Genomic DNA, 22,942 nt, shown 5'->3' with positions numbered 1-22,942 from the left:
AAATAATACACACAAGCAATTTAAGCAAACTTCTTACAGTTTAACTTATTTGTGTAATATTTTTTTGGGTGGTAAGTGAAGTCTATTTTTTACTTATTCCAGAAATCTTTTTTTTTTTTTTTTTAAGGACTAGATTAAAACAGACACAAAAATAAATATTTAAGCTCCTATATAGGTATGAATGCTAGATATAATTTCTGTTCTGTATGGTGGTGATGGTAGGGTGTGAATTGTACATAAAAATGGAAATATAAATTTATATGTATGTAAATTTGCATCAAATGATGTAAAAATAAAGGCACTTTAAAAATCAGAACTACATTTTAAAAGATGAATTTGAATTATGCTTAGCCACTGGTTCCAAATTCCAGCTGAGGATTTTGAACTTTCTTGTTATCTCCTTACTAAGAGTCATTCCCTTTGCTAAGAACACCCAGGGAGAAAGCGAACTACACACGCTGTAGCTCCTAGATTTTTCCACCTGGAAAGTATTTTCCTTCTGCTCGATGTCCGCCTGGAACCTTAGCTGAGCTCATCACCATCACATTGGTCCCCTCTGCTTATCGTTAATATCTAGGCCTGGACCATTCTAGGTGTGGACCATTCTCCTTTGGCTGGACAAGATAGGGATTTTTCAAAGGAAGTACTTCCTGAGAAACTTAGTTTCTTACCCTAATTCAACTAAATGCTAACCACAGTTTGGCTTGGCTGCTTCAGCTTTGGGGTTTTCCTCCCTTCAACTCTATGGGGAATCCCACTCAAAAACCCCTTTTTTCAATCCTTGTGTGTTCTCCTCATCTGCACCTGTGTAAGAGGCTGAAGGTGGTTAGTGGGTTAATGGGTTGGCTGCAAGTGGAAGACAGAATCTTCACACTGCTCTAAACCCATGCCTGTTTCTCCATTAGTTATGAAGAAAGGGCTACTTAATCTTTTAAAGATAGTTCTTTATTTTTAACCCTGGCCTTTAGCTTCTAGCATGAGTGTCTGCCGTAATGTTCTGAGAAATGTGATATAACTAAAGGCTAACATTTCTTGAGGACCAGTGTTTTTAGGCACTGTCATGAATGGTTTATATTCTCAGGAACCATATGGAGCAGGTACTGTTATTTTCCCATTTTTCAGATGGGGAAACGCAAGCTTAGAGAGGTTGTATAACACGTTCAGGTCACAGAGCTAGCAAGTAGCAGAGCCACAAATCCTATCTTTTTTCACAAGCCAGGTTGCTTGACCCAGACAAGTGATTTGGAGAATTCTTGGTCTGAAATTGGCTTATCAGATGTAACCCTGAGTTTTCCCCTTCCTGCTGTAAGTCCTAGCTCAGGGATGATATCTGGTCTTAACATATTCTCGTGTCAGCGTTTCCTGTCATCTTATTGGTAACTTAGCCCTTTTCTCCCATTGACACCAATGCCATTGGCCTTTAATTTCCACCAAAGTCACTTTGTAGACTCGATTGCTTTATATGGAGTGGAACTGAACTTTAGAAACTAAGCACACATCATCAATATATTGGATCTTCTCCTTCATAAGGAATGAGACTTTGGGCTGAAATTGTCTAAAACCAGTATTTGGACATTTTGTAATACTTCTTTAGAAATTTGTTTGGCTTATTCTATCAGTTTGCCCCTGAACGAATTTTTCAGAAGGTGAGTTTATAGTTGCTGTCCTCCGTCCTTCTAGAGCACATCAGCATTACAGGGGAGAGCAATATCAGAATGGCCCCTTTTGGGTTCTACTTGTAGTAAGTATGGGCATTGTGCCCATGTACAAAGATTTTTGTTTATTTGCTTATCTGTGTGAACCTGTTTATAATCAGGCCCATGCCCCATCCCCCTTCATTCCCTACAGACATCATATTGTGGAAAAATCTTACGTGATTTTGTCTTGAACCTCTGTTAAAGAACCACTATTTCTGTGTTGGCACTAGGATATTATGCTCTTTAAAGATAACTTCCCAACGCATAATTAATTAATTAGCATTTTACCAGGATAGACATAGAGCATTGCATTCCTCTTTTAAAGTGCAAGGGCCTCAGTTGATTAAATCATGAACCTCTCGATTTCATTGAGGGGATGACAAGGAAGGCCTTGGTGGAGGAACCTTGAGCATACTTTACGTTAGAGAGAGAGAGATGAACTAATATTTTTAAAAATATGTGTATATTACATATATGTGTGTGTGTGTGTGAAGTAGCTAATAATTCTTAAACCTAGAATTTCTGTTTGTTTGTTTTTTCAACTAACCCAGAAAAATTCAAAGGATACATTTTCATTTTAAGAAAATTTGTTTTTCCTTTTAAATTTTTGAAAGACTAAGTTGATTTGTTGATTGAGTTGATTTGTTGTTGAGTGTGAAATATTTATTTTTCAGGTTGTTTATGACATTTATTCACCTCTATTGGATATTCATTTGTTCCTTTTCTTTTCTTGATAGATTGTTGACTAAAGGCCAGAATGCGTTGGTAGAGCTACAGACACAAAGACCAGTGGCTCTTGAGCTCTACAAAGACTTTAAGGAGCTGGGGAGATTCATGCTACGCTACAGTGGTTCTACAGTAGCTGCTGGGGTTGTCACTGAGGTGCTGTAACGTGACTGGTTGTGTGTCTATGATTATGATGGCTTTTTCTACGTTTTAAGAATGTTTACTGAGATTTTATGGCTTAAGGGGAACACAGTTATGGTGTTAGAACAATAAATTTTAAGATTTATATTAAAAAGTTAAAAGAAAGATGGGAAGAAAATGTTTGGTCTTAGAACCTCCCACAGTGAGCCTTCCAAACCATTTCTCTACCAGTTACATTGCTCAAAATGAAAGGAAATCCATTGGAAAGTAAGTCTGTAAGTATGCAACCCAAATTGTGAGAATATAGACTTTAAAAGTCAGGTGAATTGGGGGTAGTAACTTTATTTAATAGAAGAGCCCACATTAAAATTTTTTCTTTAAATAACTGGCTTTCAGGGCATTTGAAATTATTCATTTAAAAAGTTCAATTAACATGTTAGTAATGTTTCTGAAACAAATGTATTATGTAATGTGAGGTGCACTTCAGTTTTGGAGAAAATAGCCAGAAATGAACCAGAAAATGTCAGTAATATAAGTTTTCTTCTGCACTATCATGATTAATATAAATCATATAATTATTTTCAGCATAAAACTTATTCAAGTCATTTAATTGCATATATACTTTGAACACAGGGCTTTAGGTTGTATCCAAATCCAGTTATATGTGTGTCATGTAAAAGGCTCTGGAGTTAACTGCCCAAGTGTGTGTCACTGCTCCGGTGACTCCTAGCACAAGTACAACATTTCTCCCTCGGTTTATTCTTCTATAGAAATGGGTAGTGGGGCCTACTCCTGGAGTTGTGAATGTGAAATGAAATGATCAGTTGAAAGACTTGGCACAGTAATTGTCACATATAAAGCATCCCCTAAATGTTATCTGATATCATTGTCATCAGCATCACATGCACTCTGCCAAAGCTCTCTTTATAAAAGAGCATTCTAGAAGTAAGACACAGCCTCTTGTGGAAAATAATGGAGAGATTATAGTTAACCTCAGAAATAGTAAGAGTAGGGAAGGGAACAGTGGCAGGAGAAAGAAAAGAATTCATCTTGATAAATGATTTCACTGCCATTTGCCTTTTGTTGTTTGTTCTTTTAATGTGATTGATTAAATTTTAGTAAATATGTTTTCCTCTTTTACAGATAAAAGAATGAGTCAGAATTTCTCCGATGTTTCCAAATGCAAGGAAATAACTAAGCTCTGTTTTTAAGGAATCCAGTTATTCAGTTAAAGGAACAATGTGCAATTAATATTTTTTAAAATGAGAAAATTAAAGCTATAATCGGCTACAAAGAAGTATTATAAAAAAAGTATTCATCTTCACTCCTGCAAAAATTTCAAGTTGCCAAGGTGGTTTTTAAAAACCAGCTTTCCCTTTGAAATGTTAGTTAATGAATTTACTTTGCTGAGATTTTTGGAAATTATCTGAAATATGTATTAGAAGAATTGCATCATCATGAAATGAAGTCTACTTCCAGCCAAACCACAGAATGTTTACAATTTCCTCTTGGTTTTCAACTCTACTGCATACATTTTATGGAAAAATAACTCAGTTGGGTGGTTGAGGTAGTTAATATTTGAGTAGTGCAAATTTTTTTATTAGGTTTTGTTTTTTGTTTTTTTGTTTTGGTTAACTCTAAGAAAAGACTTGCTGAAGGTTATAATAATAAAGGTATTTTGTGTTGAGCATAAGAATGCTCTTCCTCCTACAAGTAAACTTTTGAAAGATTAGGTTGGAATTAGTGGAAACTCCTCCTTTGTTACCCAAGCTATTATTTAAGGTGTAAAGCCAACTAATAAAATGTCTTAGTTTGAGCATAACAGCAAAATGTGTTTTGTTTCTTAAATGTATATGAGATTCTCTACCACTATCACTAAATATGATTTTGGGGCTTTATGGGATCTTTTTCACCTAAAAGTTTCCCAGCTCACACAAATTCTTGCTTTTTATCCTAAAAATAGTCTCATCCATTTTTAACCATAACTTTATATTTCCCATTCTCATTTTAGTACTACATACGTGATAATTTTATCTTTATCTTGCATACCTTATAGACTTAAGTCCCCTGTGAGTGAGAGTCATGTTTTTCTTAAGGTGTCAACAACAAACTCCAAGGTATATTTAGATAGCAGGTGGTGTTGGGCTGCCTCCTGGGTAGGTGTTGCTTTAGAGCAGATTTTCTCCTCAGCTGAGCCTGGAATTCTGACCTGATGGACCTTATGACAAACTTTAAAGTTGGGTAATGGCGTAATCAGGCTTACCATTTACAACAGCATTGTTACTTCTTAATTGAAGAATATCATCCATGATAAAGTTCACAGACCCTGATGTATAGGAATTAGTCAAGATTATAGAGCTAAAAAAATAAAGAAAAAGAAACTTCCAGAAAAGAAGACTATGTGTAAAGGGGCTATTTTTATGGTGAAAGAAAAAAGAAAACCTGTTACAAGCAAACTTTAGAATTGCTTCTGTCTGTCCTCTTGGCTGGTGAACCACAGCCCTGGTTTGGAGTCTTTCCTGAACTGGGATGAGCCTCTTGAGCTTGAAGATTCAAGTGTTTTCAGAAAGGGAACCTGCAATGGACTGGCTGCCAGGGATTCTACTGGTGCCCAAGTGGACTGTGAGGTGGCTGAGGGTAATTGATACAATCTTACTTTCCCACACGGGGCTTGGATAGATTTCTTTTTATTTAAAGATGATTTAAAAGTACAATAACAGGGCTGTGGAAACATCTGCAGTACATGAAGAGTAGTTTTCTTGCACATGGAGGCAAAAACCCTTCAGGTATATTGCAGGAAACAAAAGTTGAACTGTTGTGTGGTGTCTGTAAGTGTAAGGGACGGTTGCAGAGTTGAGAAAAGAATCAATGGAGGTTAGAAGTGACTACACGGGAACCTAAATCATAACAGCAAAATTCAGATATTCATGGAAGGCTGTAAAAATAGTTAATCACAGAAAGTGGAATTGATGATGGTGAAGTTATCCTTGGGAGCCTCCCAGAAAGTGCAGAGGGATGAAAATAAACTGGAAGACCCCGAGGGCACCGTATTTTATGTAAAACATCACAAAGGGATTACAGCCACTTTTTCTGTTAAAACATTTAAAATTTTAAGATTGAAACAAAGCTTGGGAACAAAATAAACTCCCCCAAAAGTCATCTTCAAGGAAACAAGAAGTTAACCTCAGCCTTTTCTGCAGGACTAAATTCTGAAACAAAGGGACATAGGAGCTTATAAGTATGTAGAACTTTAAGTTAGAGGCTTTGTAACTCACAAATTCATTACTCAGCTATGGCATCATTTATAGGTGAAGGCAAGGAGATCTCAGAAGATGTCCTGGGATGGGAGTGAAGGGAGTAGAGGCAGGATTTAAAATGCTCATCATAAAGGTGTAGTTCAAAGCTTTAGGATTGAAGAGGTCATAGTAGAAGATTGTGCAGCAAGCATATGTTGATGCCTATCATTTGTTGATGTCATTAGTCAAAGACCACCAAGACACAACTGTAGTCAAAATTGTTTTTATTGAGGCTTGCTGCAGCAACAGAGACCACACACCTTGGTGCTTCTTAGTAAGAAGATGTTGGGGGGGGCTTGTTAAAGAATTTGAGCATGTGTAGGTAATTTTGAGGAGCGCCCAAGTGAGTGAGGGCTTCTGGATTAGGTGCTGTCAGGAAGTGGGAGGAATTCTGCAACTGGGTATCAGTTTTTATCTAGGACTTAGGAAAGGAACCAGGTAAAGCAGCAGTAGTTGTGCATGTTCGCCACAAGAGGGGGTTGCCCGTCATTTTTGTGGTTTGCACAGTGCCTTATAGTCCATCTCACTTCATCAAGACCACAGTGACCTCGTCTGACATAGATCTGGGGGCTGTTAATATTCAGCAGGAGAACAACACCATGACCTTGAATGCAGGCCAGCTCTTGGTTCACAGAAGCTCCTTTTTCTCTCTCACGTTGAAACCATTGAAATGTGCAGAAGTAAATTAATAGTATGAAACAAAATAATGAAATAAGTAAAATTATATATCAAACATGGGGACATGAAGTAGGGGGAGAAGAGCATTAAGTTTAGGTTTTTCTCTTAAAAAGGTAGACTCAAACTGCAAAACTAATGATATGCTATTTACAAAAGATATGCCTGTAATCAGAAATTGCAAGGAAAAAGAGGCACAGATGTATCAGAGAAGTAAAAATAAGTACTGTGGGGTGGGCGTCTACCATGTGCCAGGCAATTTTCATACAATAGTTCATTTAATATGATATTTTTACAATTAGATGAGGTAGGCATTATTAACCTTAATCTGTAGGTAAGAGAACTAAAGTTTAATAAAAATGAATGAATAAATTAGAGAGCCGTGGTTTGAATTTGTATTGAAGTCTGACTGGAAGGCATGTCCACTACACTACAATGCCTCTCCAGAAATCAGGAAAACCATCAATACTGGACTAAGAATTTAAAGCAAGCAAGCAAAGAGCCTTAACTACAATAAACAGAACCATTTCATATTGATAAGAGGTACAACCATGGGTACAAAAATGAAACGTGGACCAAATAGCATCAAAATGCTTAATGAAAATTTACTAGAAATACAAAAATTAAGGGATATAAATACAATCAATTATGAAGGGATTCTCAACAGTCCTGCCTATAAGGTCGTGGAAACAAAAAGTCACAAAGGACTTGAGTAACAAAGTAGAAAGAATGTGCATATATGCAAAGAGAATACAGTTAATACAGTCAACAATTTGGTAATGAGGTAAATACTACTCTTGGAGGGTTATGTTTTAAAGGCAACTCCGTGGATCAGACCCAAAGTACGGAGTTGTCTTTCAGCTTTAGGATGTCTTAATCAGGTTAAACTCCCCTCCCAGTACTACAGATATTGGAATTATTGGTTACAGAATATGAAATAGCTGGGTGAAATACTTAAATCTTTAATATTTAAATAAAAGGTAGAAATGTGAATAAGAAAGAATAGACTATAAAAAATGACCAATTTTAAAATCAACCAAATATAACACTTAAAAAATATAATAATTGAAACTAAAAACTGGTACTCTATTTAAATAGATTAGGTACAACTAAAAAAAGAATTAGTGACAAATATGTAATACATATGCACAAATTTATAATGTATAAATATGTAATGTATAAACCACAGGTAATGTATATATGTGTATTATATATAAAATGGAATCAGAATATAGCCTTAAATATTATTATCAACATATATTAAATAAATTACTAAACATTTAACTAAAAAACCTGGAAAAGATACAAAACAAATGTCCTCTTGGGGGAGGGCCCAGAGCATATTTTTCCCTGTTGGGTTGTCCATTTTTCTTACCAGTTTTTAGAGATTGTTACATACACCATGGGTAGGTGTTTCCTGTATGTTCTGTCTCATGCATATTTTTGGTTTGTAGCTTCATCTCCATGGCACAGCTGGGAAGATGGGCACTGACTCTGCAGCCCTGGTGCCAGGATGGAGAGGAAGTTTAGAGAGAAGGCAGCCAAGGCAGAGAAGCCAGCCAATGAGCAATGGAAAAGAGAGTCTGTCTTTTTTATAGGTATTCTTTTTAAAACATTTATTTTATTTTTTAAAATTTATTTTATTTTTCATCACCATTTATCCCGTATTCCACTCCACCCCCCAGTCACCACACTGTTGTCCACGTCCGTGAGGCCTCTCTCTGTCTTTTCTTTCTTATTTCCCTCCTCCCAACCCCCCCCGCTCCCCCCCCAGCTGTCTGCCTGCGTGGTAAGGGCAGAGATGCACTAAGGAAAAAGCATGTGGTTTAGAGACAAAAGGATTAAAGTTCATCCTTTACTAGCTATGCATGAAATCTTGCACAAATTAACCTCTCTGAGGCTCAGTTTCTTCTACAAAATTGGGGAGGTAATGACATTTACTTTGTAGAAGATTGTGTGGAATAAATGAGTCCATTCCTGTGCAGGACTCGCCCCAGGGCCTGGCGCTGGGTCCGCGTTTGAGCGACACACAGCTCACAGTGTGAGCCCAGTACTGTGATACCCAGAAGCCGCCTGAGAATTTTCAAGGACCATGAACACGAAAGCTGATATTAATTTCACAGATTATTATCCGCTTCTCAAAATGTCCTGGAAGCCTGTGACCTATCTGAGAACTCGCTTCATTCAGAGTTTGAAGACTGGATTGCTCTCTGAGTGGCAGGGCACCTCCCCTTTCGCTGATTAGCAAATGAAGACTTTGGGGCCTGGACTGAGGAGGAGACTAACTCGGGCAGGGGGAACGAGGTGGATGACCTAGCTGAGCAGCTGTCCAGGGGACAGGCAGGAGCTCCCTCACTATGGCTGGAACAAAGATACTTTTGATGCTGGAAAACTTCATAGGTGGAAAATTTCTACCTTGTAAGTCATATATAGATTCTTACGACCCGTCTACAGGGGAGGTGTACTGCAGAGTGCCAGACAGTGGAAAAGCAGAGGTGAGTGTGTTCACTTAGAGAAGACCAGAATTGTTAAGTGTGTCGGTGAATTATCTGTAACTTCCTTTTCTAGAAGCAAAAGACTGAAATAGTCTTAATATGTTAGTGAGTTGTGTGTAACTAATTTTCTAGAAGCAAAGGGGGTGGGGGTGGGAGAAGGTGTAGACTTGTTAAACATGAGCAGAAGGCAGATTTTAGTTCTGGAAAGGTTTACTTTGTAACTGGACACATATGGTACATGGAACAAATCTCAGGTTTATTATATATAGAAGCAAATTGCTAATCTGGGCAACCTAAGACAGGGACACAATTCTCAGGCATTTCTTAATAGGTGTCTAGAAAAGTATTCACAAGAACTGTCTGTATTATGTGCTCCCTCTTCTCTACCGAGTGTTGCCTAAACTCGCCATTATATCCATGGATTTCTAAAAAATGTGTTACTTTACTAAAACACAAAATTTAAAAACCCAGGCATTTATTTTAGATTATCCTCTAATAACTCCTCACTTCTTCAGAATACCTAATAAAATAAAACTGATCATTGGTGAAATTCAATGGTGAATTTCAGTGGTAAAATTAAAAATCAAATTTCCATATATTTTTTGAGTTAAATTTAACAGCATCCTTTTTCTTACTCTATAGCTTACTGTCACACACATTAAAAATTTTTAGTGACGTAGAATTAATTTTATTGGAAGAGTTTTATAAAATATTTGAAATATATTTCATCAATTATCAGTTATTACACTGAGAATGCAAATATATCTGGGGTGACAAATATGGCTGGTGTATGTATACTCATCTAATGCCTATTGGGTTTTGATTAATTTTGTTTTCATTTTTCTTTTTTACTTTTTTTCCATTACCATTTATTCCCTCATCAATTTATTTTTTAAGATACAAAGAACTAGATTTTTTTTCTTTTTTCTACCCACTCATCTACTCATGGGCACTTGGGCTGTTTCCAGATCTTAGCTATTGTAAAGAACTAGATTATTTAAAAGATAACTGTAGCCTTAATATATAAGTATTATATGCAAGTTTTTGGGAAGAACTAACTATTATTTTTCTTTTGTTAATGATATTTTAAATCTATCTTGCATTAAAAAGAACCTTACCTTGTGGACTAAAGTTTGGAAATTATTGGCTAATGTTGGTTAAACTGTACCCACACTCTTGTTTGCTTCTATTGATCTTGGATAGATGTGGGAAATCCACCTCTGTGTTTTCCAACCCTCCTCACCTCAGAGTGTTTTCCAAAGTGAAGTTAAAAATGAAAAATAAGACATTCGGTTGAAATATTTTTTGCAGCTAATGCTCATGCATTTTCAAGTTATGCCTGCACCTGGTAGTAGAGGATTAGGTATTTTGGATTTCCTAGCAACCTATTCATTCTGTTGGATCCCATAAATCCTATTGTTTTCTGGCTTGAAATATATGGTCACCATACAAACTGCATGCCCAATTTCCCCAGAAGTCACTCACCAGAAGTGCAACTGGTGCTGCTCACAGTGGTTCCCACTTTTTCAGTTCTTGCTACATACTTTACATTCACTTAAGCTCCTTAATACAAATTGTCCCAAGTACGAGTCATAACCTACAAATTAGACTCTGTCTTCTTCCTTATTTTACAGAGGACAGGATGTTAGCACTCGTCTCCGATGCTTAGGCTTAGATGAGTGGTCACACACACACACACACAGACACACAGACACACACACACACACACACGTGGTAGCATTTACATTACAGCGCTGCAGTCAGAAGCACAGACTGGAGTCAGATGGCCTGACTTAGACCAGCTGCACCACTTGGTATCCATGGTCTTGACCTAGAGCTGCACCTCCTTGTGCCTCGGTTTCCTTATCTGTGAATTGGGGGTAATCATATCTACTTCATAGTGGTATTCTGAGGATTAAACAGACTGGCTTATGTAAAACCCTTAGTGTCTGGCATATAGTGAAAGCTTCTAAGTATTATGTTTTGCTAATATTGTATATAGTAGGTTAATATGTACTCTATATTAAAAGGAACATAAGCCATGGGGCATAAAACAATTTAGAAAATATGACTGGAACTGAGTTTTCTGCTTATGCAAAAGGTTAGATTTTCACATTGACAGCTGCAGGAAGATTAGGTGTTTGCACTGACTGCTGTAGGAACAAACCCTCCTCTTTCGGCTGGCGTCGGGGTGTCCAGGGGGCTGCATCTCGTGGTGGCGATCACTAAGGCCTGCGTCTTCCTTCATCCTGTCTGCAGGTCCATACTGGAGGCTCAGTTTTTGAGGGGAAACCAACATCTTCCCAGACATTTCTAATTAAGACGAGAATCATTTTATACCCCACTTCAGCTCATCTGAAAGTGGCTCTGTCCACATAAAAACAGGAGAGAAGTGTAGATTAGCTCTGGGTAAGAGGGTTAGCATAGCTTAGGTGGCTGAATTGTCAGACCTCGTGATACAAGAAATAAGCTGCGGCTGCTGGAAGCCTTGGAATAGGATTTGGGGGCTGTCTGTGGGCCTGGTGATGGAAGAGGCTGTGATTATAAGGGTTCGTTGGGTCTGTAAGAGAGGAGAGGGTGAAACACAGCCTACAGATTTGCTCTCTGGAAGAGGCCTTGCTTAGACATCACCTGTGAGACGAGAAACGCAGCAGGCGGCCTGAAAATTTATTCTGCCTGAATGAATTGGCCTTGCACACACCTTCCCATACTCTATTTCCTTTTGGATTTAGCTCTAAAGCCCGGTTCCTGAGCTCTCTGTTCAACCACAGATACCCTTCTCTCCAACAGAGTCCTCTCCCCTGGTCAGAGAGAGGCAGGGAGCAAAGAGCAGCAGGGACTGTGGTCATGCCATAGCAGGCAGGTCTTGGCAGCCACGAAGACCTGGGTTGGAATCCTGATTCGGCCAGTTATTGGCTGTGTGACCTCTGGCAAGTTACTGTGCTTTCAGTTTATTTTAATCTGCAAATGGGCAAAGCAATACTCATGTTACAGAATTTTTAAAGGGGTTAAATGAAATAATTTGTTTGAAGTATTTAGTAGATTTCCTTATATATAAAAATCAATAAATGACCAATATGACCAGTCATTCCAAATGGGATGACAGTGATTTTGAACAAAGATTTAGACTTTATCAGACATGTCTGAGCTGGATTAAGAGTTTAGAGATTCTGTACATCTCAATGAAGTTTCCTCTCTCATATGATGTTTTTAAAAAATCTGTATTTTGAAATGATCGAAAATGTACATCTGTTGAAATTCAGTGACCTGACTGCCACATTCTGGGTATGGTAGTCGAAATGGAGCGGTTTTCTTTGTTCTTGTGGTGCCTGGCTTTGCTGGTCACGTCAACACCACCTTGTGGGTGAGTCAGCACCGGGAAGCGCTAAATATTTGAAATTAGGCAGAGAAAAGATGCGGCTTGTATGGATTCTGGATTCATGCAGCCCCCTCTGGAGTAACAAGAGTCTTACTGTGACCGTCTCCCCTTCGCTCCTCAAAGGTCGAGGCTGCGGTGGAGGCCGCCAGAGCCGCCTTCCCGGGCTGGTCGTCGCGGAGCCCGCAGGAGCGCTCGCAGGTGCTGCACCGGCTGGCGGACCTGCTGGAGCAGTCCCTGGAGGAGCTGGCTCAGGCTGAATCTAAAGACCAAGGTGAGAGCGCGCGCCTGCAGAGCTGTCGCTGCCGGGCCTTTCCCGTCTTCCTGGCCCCCTCTGCAGCCGTCTCTTCCTAAATGCTTTATGGAAAGTACAATCCGTTACTCAGGTGCTGGCGGTTCATCTCCTCCTTCCAGCTTGTCAGCTGATCCCTTGCCTCTTAACTGTAGTGGGTGGACTGAGCAAAACCACTCAAGGCCTCTGAGGGCCAAAGCTAGTCACCCGTGAACCCAAGTTCAACGAGCAGGGAAATAAATACACTCTGGTGCAAGGAACTGCAAATATGTATGTCAAAGGGCATGGATCTGGGGAGAGAGGAAGAACTAGGGTTGATCGTGCGATCTTCCACCAATTCTAAGTGAAGAATTTCAAAGCAAAGGTATTCTGAAGAGCAGTTGTGCAGCAAAGTTACTTTGAAAATAGCTGAGATACCACTATTCTATTTCCAACACAGTTTCCCCATTTCTTAACTGCTTCCCAGAAGTCAGGTCACGGAGTAAATGTCTGTAAATCCTTGCAATAGTATCTGTTAGGAAAAGCCAAGATTGTTTAAAATTATATGAGCGCTGTAAACCAGCCTGGAGTTAAGAAGGAGCCTGACTCCAAGCCCTTAAGAAGAAAATATCCTGGCAGGCAGTGTCCCTGCATCACTAAAGGTAACTAAGTAACAACCCAGGTAAGCTTAGGTTTCTGGTTTTGTTCAACCAGAAGCTAGGATGTGTGGGGCCCGTGATGGGTGATCAAGTGCCACACAGCGTGCTGTGCCAGGGACTCCATCCGTTGTTCTGCCACGTGCCCATCTTAATGAGTCCACCATGCGTTGGGGGGACATTGAATAGACATCACGTGTTTATCAAAATGGATTTTTGTGATATGCAAACACAGCCGTCTTTACACCCACGATTTCAAACCCCTCTTTGTAGCATGTACAAAGCTTGTGATTTTGAAATGAGAGAGCTAGTGGGTGAAGTGGTAGCATCTGGAAAATTCATGACAGCTCTGAATTGTTCAGTCTACAAAGCAAAGATCATTTGACTCAATTTACCCCTCCCCCATCTTGTAACCTCACATCTAATTATTTCATGGTTTAATCAAACCATGATCAGTGCTTTGTTTATTCAGTGAGTGTCCGTCCCAGGCTGGAAGGAATGGAGGCATCTTCAGTGTGGGTTGGGGTATGTGTGTGATACTATCTCCACTGTCCATGGTGAAATACACTGACTGTGCTTTCTGTTGTTGACTTTTTTTGTACAGGGAAAACCATAACACTGGCAAGAAACATGGACATTCCCCGGTCTGTCCAGAACTTCCGGTTCTTTGCCTCCTCCATCCTGCACCACACGTCGGAGTGCACCCAGATGGACCACATGGGCTGTCTGCACTACACCGTGCGGGCCCCCGTGGGGATCGGTAGGTGCTGCTCCCCGAAAGCCTGGGCCACAAGTGCCCATAGAGGTGCTCAGTCAGTTCTGTAGAATTGATCTAAAGGAACAGACTAAGGCAAAGGAAGGAACTGATTTCTTCTACTGAGACCGAAATATAATTTTGGCTGTAACAATTGATTTCTAGTTTATTTTCTTTGTGTGAAATTCTCTACTTATTCCTGGAAGATTCCCAAGAAGTTGGGAAATCACAAGGGAAAGAATGATGCTGAGAGTAAATTCACAGACCAGGATTTTTTCCCCCTTGTAATAAAAAATGTTGATTTCCAGAAAGTGTTGTGGTTAAGAGCACAGCTTCTGGATGTGTGGGGAGCAAGGCACAAAACCTTTGGGTGCTGCAGCACTCTTGTCTGGAAAAGTGGGAGAATAGTTTAATTTTGTTTTCATATTTTTTTATATGAATTAAATAAATTAATAAATATGGAACATTTAGAACAGCGCCAGGTACGTGGTAAATAAACCTTGAGTGAATTATATACTTTCCTCATTTCTTTGCTGTTTGTCCTTTGAGGACCCATAAATATAAATATCTGCAATGACTCAAACTATCCACTAGATGTCACTGTTTCCTCTGAGAAAACCCTACTGTTTATTTTACTAGTTACGTTTTAAGACAGGATAAAAGAATGTAAGTTAAAAGGGAATGGGAACATCTTACCAGTTTGGTTATTTGAACCCTTTAGAAATGGTATTTTCAAGAAATTATGAGGAGCTCGAACGTCCTCTAAGAAGTATGCTAATACATTATGCTGCAAGAATATTGTTAGCCCTTAAAGAAAACATATTTCAATGGGAAATGTAATAATATAAACTATGTTTATATACTTGTATAGCACAGACTTGAAGGCAGATTATAAATAGGGTGATTCCACTTATTGTAAGGTAGATTTTATTTTTACATGCTTCATGGTTGGGGGGAGGCTGGGCTGTTTCATACTGTTACACAGAGACACATCCTAGTTGTTGGTTCGGTTATTTATCCAGAAAACCTATCTGATCAGGATACAGGTGAGGACCTAGAGAGAATTTTTTTATGCAAAAATCCTCTGGTGCGCTAAAATGAATTTCACAGTCTCAGAACCTATTTGCTCTAATTTTACAAATAATTCTTAAAAAGTTTGAGAATTTATGTCTTAATCCAAGAAACTTTGAAGAAACAGTATCTGGACAGTTTAATTGTGAGGAGGGAGAGGTTTAGATACAGGTAAAGATCAGTTCATAAATCTCAAAACTCATCACATTATGGAACTGTTTAGCTCCGAAACTTATACTACTATTGTTCATAAATATAAACTTCTATGTATAAATTTATAAATTTACTGTTGTTCATAAATATAAATATAAATAATATAAATATAAATATAAAACTAAGTCATCAAGAAAGAGTGAACTGTGTTGCTTTATAGTTTTAAAAGGCACAGTTGTTTGTAATACATTTTAGAATGATTTCCCTGACGTTGACTGCAAATGAGCAAAGCTGGGGCTGCTGGGAGCTTAGCTTCCCGCAGCATGGAGGGGCTGCACGCGGTACCCCGTCTGCGGCCTGCCGAGGGGCGCGTCACCGTGGCTCTGCTTCTGCCCCCCCGCTAGCGGGTCTGATCAGCCCCTGGAATCTGCCGCTCTACTTGCTGACCTGGAAGATTGCGCCCGCGATCGCCGCCGGCAACACTGTGATCGCCAAGCCCAGCGAGCTGACCTCGGTGACGGCCTGGATGATGTGCGGGCTCCTGGATAAAGCAGGTAACGGGGTGTTCGAGTTTGAGGAGGGGTTGGCTTGGGGGCTGTGCATTTTGTAAGCTTCAGTCCCTTTCGGGCCACTGACGTTTGAAGTTATTTTGGATAGAAGTCTGCTCAGCAACAAAACAGGCCCCACTGACATCTTTGGCTCCGGTCTCCCTGTTTCTTTCCTGAGAAGTCCCTTCATCCGCGGGGTGTGCTCACAGGACTGCCCCCCTTCAGCCCACGGCCGTGCCACGGCAGGGCAGCCCCTCCTCGCAGCGTCGGCTGGCGGCAGTGGCAGACGCTGGGCACTGAAGACAGGCTCAGAGAGCCCCAGCAGCCCAGGCACCAGCCTGTCCAGAGGCTCAGTTTAAATCTGATGTTGGAACCACTGGTTAATCTTGGCGAAAATAAGAACATGACTAGATGCTTCTCTGCTTTGTATAGCTATAGAATACCTGGTAGAAATAGCCCATTTTCAGGCGATTTAAAATACAGCCCCCCGTTTTCCCTGCCTTTGGAATCACTACTCCGGTGCTGCTGTAATATGGCTTCTTGCCCCCTTTCTGCTAATGTTGTAATCGCCACATTCAGGTTGCATTCCTGGTTTAGCTCCGGGGTGTTTAGCCTGACACTGCACGAGGGCTGGGAGGAAACAGGCAGGAGGCCTTGTCTTGCACCCCGTGAGGAAGCCCCTAATTGTCGGGTCTCTCAGCTTGTGTTTCCACGGCCTGGGTGGGAATGATGGGTGGGTGGCGGGGAGGGGGCTGTCTCTCTGGCTTTCTTCACGCCCACGGAGGAGGTACTGCTGGGCTCACCCGTGTCCACTGAGGGAGCTTTTGGGAAGAGCCCATCTCGCTCGCTCTCTACTGGATACCTTTTCTCTCTAAGCAAAAACATGTACATTGGCTTTCAGGAGAGTTGAGCCAGTTCTTTAAGATTCAGATGACAGGTTAAGCCATGCCTGTTTAGGGAAGAGCACTGGGCCTTATGAAGACCCTGGGTTAGCTGCCTGTTCCCCTTGTATCCGATAGAGGTCTAAAGTGGGTAATCCCTCACAGCAATGACTGACCCACAGTAAGCACCCAGTAAATGTGAATCAGCACTTGCTGGTATTAACTCTCTGTGGCAAACTAAGCAGTGTGCAGAGGATACATACAGTGGAGCAGAAGACAGATACTGTTTCTGCCCTTAGCTAATTACCTTCTAGTGGTGGATGGAGGACAAACAGGTAAGTCCAAAAACACATGAGTAAATATATGCAGACATAGGGCAGTAGGGTCTCATGATAGAAAAGACTGGGGCATCTGTTTTCGGGTGTTCTTGATACTTTAAGTCAGTCCTAGAGTGTAATGGTGCATCTATATCATGGGACACAGGACCTTCAACTCAAAACTTACCTCCCTGGGGCGGGGGGAGCCCTCCTTCACTCCTCTGGGCCAAGACAGTCAACCTCTTCTCTGGATTTTGCAGCATTTACACTCCCCTCTACTCGACATTTTCACACTGAATTGTGACTCCTGGATGCCAGCTTGGAGCAGTGCTCTCTTCCTTCTTAGGGCTTGACCTACCTGAGGATATCTCTGCATCCTCAGACCCTGAGGCCCACTCAGTTTTATGGAATGAATTATGTAGAATGTTGTACCCTGCATTTTCTGGGGCAAAGCACAGGGAGAAATTACACCTAGGGTGTATGCTAGGTGGAGGTGATGCTGTAGTTTTTGCTTTACTATTACATTAGAGATGACCATAAGAGTTTACTCTCACCTATTGGACTTTCAAGGAGAATCTTCATGTAATCTAAAGTCCTCAGCATACTGAGAAGAATTACTGTAACTGTTTCCCATCCAGGTGTTCCCCCAGGTGTGGTCAACATTGTGTTCGGCACAGGGCCCAAGGTAGGCGAGGCCCTAGTGTCCCACCCAGAGGTGCCCCTCATTTCCTTCACTGGGAGCCAGCCCACAGCTGAGCGGATCACACAGCTGAGTGCTCCCCACTGCAAGAGGCTCTCCCTGGAGCTGGGGGGCAAGAACCCTGCCATCATCTTTGAGGATGCCAACCTGGAGGAGTGCATTCCGACCACCGTCAGGTCCAGCTTCGCCAACCAGGCATGTCCTCTTGGTGTTTGGTTTGCTTGTTTGCTTGTTTCTTGGCTTTGAACGCTGTTGCCCTGTCAAGCAGGGCCTGGCTCATCGCAGTGCAAAGCCAGGAGTGAGTAGGTCAATCCAGTGCTATTGCAGTGAACAGGGAATCACTACTTCCTGTTACTCCATTGACCATCTGTTCAATCTCAATGTCAGCCCGTGGCCTTGTAGAGTCGCAGCTTCTGTTCAAGCTCCTTTTCTGGAATTACACAGCTTTTATCAGGGAGCAGCCATGGGCAAAATGGCTGATTTTTGCTACTCCAGCTTCTCCACCCTTGTCTTCTTACAGTTGCCCCCGCTCTTCTTGCCGTCTAGATGTCCTGCCTCCAGGAAGCCTTATCCCCCTCCCCAAGGCACCCCAAAAGCATTCTGACGCTTAGACATAAGGACCAGAACCAGTCTAGAGCTGGTTTCTTGCCTTAGAATCATGGATGAGCTTCAGGGCAACTTTACATCTTTTGAAACTGTGTGGCAGATGTTTTCCCAGGATCCACAGTTCTCATCAGAGCCTTTAAGGCTGTAGCATTCCAGAGGGTGAAGAACATGGAATCAGATATCCTAGACTGTGGGCTTCATGCAGAGGGCAACTGTGCCTGCCTCTGTGCAGCATATTACCTTCAAAGCCCAGGACAGCGCCTAGGATGGCGCAAGTGTGCATAAATACTGAGTGATTTTCTCCAAAGGCTATGCTTTTATTTTTCATTTTTTTTAAATCAAAAAACAAAGACTTAAGCCAAAGAGTTAGAACTTCCATAGAAGGAAAGATGAGTGGAATGACATGTCTTTATTCAACCTAACTTGAATAATTTGTATAATCTTTTGAACCTTCATTTCATTACCAGTAAATTATGGAAATGGCAATAATTATGCCTTCCAATAGGTTTTTTGTGAGTGTAGAATGAAAAACATTCTTTACAATAATTGTTTTCATGACCGTTATAATTGCAATTAGTTTTCTCACAGAAATACCTAGAGAAAGTGGCTTAGCAATACGTGTAATGCAGGTGCTCACTGCAGCGTGATCTCTCCATGAAGGCATGTGTCCTCCAGTCTTGTCATTTTCCTCATGTGCCATTCTCGGCAGGGTGAAATCTGCCTCTGTACCAGCAGGATTTTCGTCCAGAAGAACATCTATAGTGAATTTTTAAAGAGGTTTGTGGAAGCTGCCAGAATGTGGAAAGTAGGCGTTCCCTCTGATCCATCAGCCAGCATGGGAGCTCTGATAAGTAAAGCTCATTTGGAGAAAGTAAGTAAATCCCTGCCATGTAAGTTACAGGAAGAGTTCTTATTTGGCGAGAAGCTCCGGGAAAGGCATAGCACACATCCGTGCTTTCAGATACTGTTCATTACTACCTGATTTCTGAACAGTTTTGACCTATGGGGAATTGTCTCTGGATATAGATTCTAAAAACGGATATAAGTAAACAAATGTAGTCCAGATTTAAAACAGCATCTGCATGAAATAAATGCACTTGAGAAGTCAGCCTGGAGATACCACCAGAAGACTGCGAAAGGCAATTTTCAAAGCATAAAGGTCAAAATTTCCATAAGTAGCTGTTCCCAGTGGAAAGGGCGCTGCCTCTGGCTTACAGCAGATGGCATTCTGTAAGTGCCAGAACACACAGCCCAGATGATGTGGTCTTTAGTTAGTGGACTGACTAGTGGTGGCTTATGTGGGAGGAGCCAGTGATGGTCTTTGCGGGGGCGGCTTATGGAATTTAGATCTCTAAGGTCATTTTAACTTATTACCTGCTGTGACTCTTCCCAAAATAAGTCATAGATTTTGGTACTAGAGGGATCTTGTCTTCAACTGCAGTAACTAAGGCTCACCAAGGAAAATGTGCCTCCATCAGCAGCAGCTAAGGGGCAGAGCCTTTACTTAAGTTTATAGAAATCTTGACAATGTACTGATTGGGCAGACTTACCACCTTTTAACTTTGACCTTCACGATATTGTGAACCACAGATGCTCTTAGGTGGAAAGGTACTGTCGCTTGATGGCCTCTTATTTTTTCTGTTTTCTCAGTGAAACAGGAAGCAGGTGAGGAGGAGAGAAGGTGTTGGGGGTTTGGGGAAGGAGGGGAAGGGTGTGAAATAGTCTCGCCTGAGATCAGGAGAGAGGAGGGACTTTGCAATGACTGTGTTGTCGGCAGGCAGCTCCACGGGCCCATTGAGGCTTGTGGTCCCTTATTTGAAGTGAGGCTAGTCAGCAGGGCCGTGTTTTCCTCCAGCCAGATTCACCTGCCAAACTGCAGGTGCGCAGGCGCGCAGGCAGCAGGCCCAGGGTGCCCATGGGACCTACAGTTGTGGATGTTGCCGCCTTGTGGAATGAAGAATTACCAGGTGCAAGATGCTTCTTTGTCCCCTCTTGTCCGGCTGTTCTGGACACCAGGCCTCCATGCCTGCCCACCCACACATGCAAATACCTGGTGAAAACAACTTAAGCACATTCCAAAGGCTTCCTGTGGAGCAAAAGTTAACTTCCAGATGCATTTTGCAGTAGGCTCAGGGGCATGGTGTGTTCTGAAGTCCCATTGGCAATTCACCACTCACCTGAGGTTCAAAGTTCTCTCTCTATCCAATCAGCAGAGAAAATATTTTTCTATTTCTCTTATGCTTATAGCACCCCTCAGGGGTAGACTCATGTATCAAACATTTCCATATGTAAATGTATATATCGTTATTATAATGAGTCGTTTCTGTAACCATTATTAATAAATATCTGTTGTTATCTTTGAGTCACTGGGTTAGCTTATTACATAATTTATTTCCCATTATAGTTACCTAGATATATTTCTGAATATAATCAGTAATGAGAATAGAAATTAGAAAATATTTGTTCTGGAAGCTCAGATATTTGAAGGGCATCCTGGCCTTTAATGAAATCTTTTTCACCATTCAACTTCACACTTTCTGCAATGGGCATAACCCCTTAAAAAGTGAGAAAATGGTCTTTTGTGTATTTAACTACTGAATATACCTGAGTGTGAATTCTGGATTTCCTGTTTATTAGTTTTATGAAATGCTTACCCTTTCTGAGGCTCAGTTATATCATCAGCAAGTAGGGGATAACAATACATAGCTAGTGACTTTTGAGAGAATATAGTGAGGATATACGCAAAGCACTTATGCGAGGGACTGGCCCGGGGACATTAGCGCAGCACGTGCTCCTTTCCTGTGCGAGGCCTGAATGCCCGGTGGTGGGCACGTCTGCCCCTCAGGCTCAGCAGCTGAGCGGTAAGAGTCAACTTGTGATTTCTCAGCAATGACCTCATACGTCTTTCCTGGATGATTTCAAAATACTGAAGTTTTTGTTGCCTTGTGTGAAGGCAAATGGTAAGATGTTGCTAACCGTGGTTTTTACCCACCCAGGTCAGAGGCTACATCAAGAAAGCCCGTGCCGAAGGGGCCCAGATTCTGTGTGGTGAGGGAGTGGACAAGTTGAGCCTTCCCCCTGGGAATCAGGGAGGCTATTTTATGCTTCCCACCGTGATAACAGACATTAAGGATGACTCCTCCTGCATGAAGGAAGAGATATTTGGTCCCGTGACGTGTGTTGTCCCCTTCGATAGCGAAGAGGAAGTGATTAAAAGAGCCAACAGTGTTAAATATGGGCTGGCAGCGACTGTGTGGTCAAGCAACGTGGGGCGTGTCCACCGGGTAGCTAAGAAGCTGCAGTCGGGCTTGGTCTGGACCAACTGCTGGCTCATCAGGGAGCTGAACCTTCCTTTTGGGGGGATGAAGAGTTCTGGAATAGGTAGAGAAGGAGCCAAGGACTCATATGAATTCTTCACTGAAATCAAAACCATCACCATTAAACACTGATCTTGGCTACTGGAGAAATTGTTAGGGTCAATGCCTGACTACACACAATCAGTGGTCCAATGTGGCGAATGGAAATACTGGTGTAAATTCCAGCCAGGTCTTGCTTGACTCAGCAGAAGGTTATCTCTAGCTTATCCTCAGCAGTTAATATTTTTACCTGCTGTCTGTTTTCAAGGTGAAGACAAAGAAGAGAATACTTCTGCATAGGAAAACACAGAAAGGATGTCAAATAATTGTCAGGCTCCTCCTGTGTTGTGTCTTCATAGGATTAAAAAAATCATTTTGATTAGATTCTTGGAAATTCGCAGATAATCAGACTTTTGATTTGTAAGCGAATGGTTAAAAAAAATCTATAAAGCCAAAGAGAAACAAATCACCATAATTTCCTACCTTTGGGGAAATTGTCAAGATGGTCTCCCTGCCCATCAGCCAGCAGGATGGCTAATTGTTAACTGGCTGACCTCGTTATGCAAGGGGACCGTGAATGTCAATGATAAACACAACATGGAATTTGGTGGAGAAGGAGTATATGGGAGCTCCCAATAAATACATCCATATAAGCACAAAGAAAAATAACGTAACTATTACTTTTGGAGGAAACTTAGAAGAAGAATTTGATCCACTCCTACTATAGAGTCTAATCAGTTCTCATTCTGAGTGTGTGTATCTAATGAGACTCACAATTTACTAACCCTAAAGGAAGCAATAAATGTTAAGCAATTTCAGTAACCAGTGTGGCATGTGCTTTCTTTTGAATTGTCCTTCATTCCTCCTTACCCCCCAGAACTGAAATGAAGAAAATCGGGGGAGATGGTCACAAGAGTTTCAATTATATTTGTAAAGTTTTATTTCTAAGCTCTATGATGGGCATTCGGGTGTTTACTATACTATTTTATAAGTAGAAAATACAGGAGGGTTTTTTTGTTGTTAAAAAATGAGTGATTAATCAAGGGTCATCAGATATTTGGTAAAAGAAAAATGCCAGAACGTGTGAAAGAGCAACTGACCATGGGAGAAACAAGTAAAAGAAAGAAGGCAGGCATTAAACACTGAATTACTCCTCAGAGAGATATGAGGGGATAATATGTACTTGCAGAATAGGCTGCTGTGAAAGGGAGGGAGCAAGAGGA

The 22,942-nt window shown here is 41.1% G+C and overlaps 2 protein-coding genes across 3 annotated transcripts in view; both read left to right on the top strand.

Moving 5' to 3' along the window:
• Window positions 1-4,394, top strand: part of HBS1L (HBS1 like translational GTPase) — a 59,223-nt gene extending 54,829 nt beyond the window's left edge. For both annotated transcript variants that reach the window (XM_087817635.1, XM_087817636.1), the window contains exons 14-15: window positions 2,435-2,579; window positions 3,708-4,394. In XM_087817635.1, coding sequence (XP_087673761.1) covers window positions 2,435-2,579; window positions 3,708-3,719 — 157 coding nt within the window. In that variant the 3' untranslated portion in view covers window positions 3,720-4,394. The remainder of the gene's footprint in view (window positions 1-2,434; window positions 2,580-3,707) is intronic.
• A 4,023-nt stretch (window positions 4,395-8,417) lies between these two features.
• Window positions 8,418-22,533, top strand: ALDH8A1 (aldehyde dehydrogenase 8 family member A1). Its single transcript, XM_016204940.2, has 7 exons — window positions 8,418-9,030; window positions 12,533-12,680; window positions 13,938-14,093; window positions 15,716-15,865; window positions 17,696-17,952; window positions 19,073-19,234; window positions 21,360-22,533. Exons 1-7 carry the CDS (start codon window positions 8,893-8,895, stop codon window positions 21,810-21,812), a joined length of 1,464 nt encoding a protein of 487 aa, XP_016060426.1. The 5' UTR covers window positions 8,418-8,892; the 3' UTR covers window positions 21,813-22,533.
• The last annotated feature ends 409 nt before the right edge of the window (window positions 22,534-22,942 follow it).

The sequence above is a fragment of the Miniopterus natalensis genome, chromosome 5, assembly GCF_054644295.1.
Source record: "Miniopterus natalensis isolate mMinNat1 chromosome 5, mMinNat1.hap1, whole genome shotgun sequence".
NCBI classification, from domain to species: Eukaryota; Metazoa; Chordata; class Mammalia; order Chiroptera; family Miniopteridae; genus Miniopterus; species Miniopterus natalensis.
This window is presented reverse-complemented; position numbering and strand designations above follow the sequence as displayed.

What these genes read in the sequence shown, in the direction of transcription:
- ALDH8A1 (XM_016204940.2), top strand. Translation starts at nt 8,893, where the DNA reads ATGGCTGGAACAAAGATACTTTTGATGCTGGAAAACTTCATAGGTGGA. An exon ending in GCGGGCCCCCGTGGGGATCG is followed by an intron (nt 14,094 to 15,715) that starts GTAGGTGCTGCT and finishes CCCCCCCGCTAG; the next exon opens with CGGGTCTGATCAGCCCCTGG. An exon ending in CGGGCTCCTGGATAAAGCAG is followed by an intron (nt 15,866 to 17,695) that starts GTAACGGGGTGT and finishes TTTCCCATCCAG; the next exon opens with GTGTTCCCCCAGGTGTGGTC.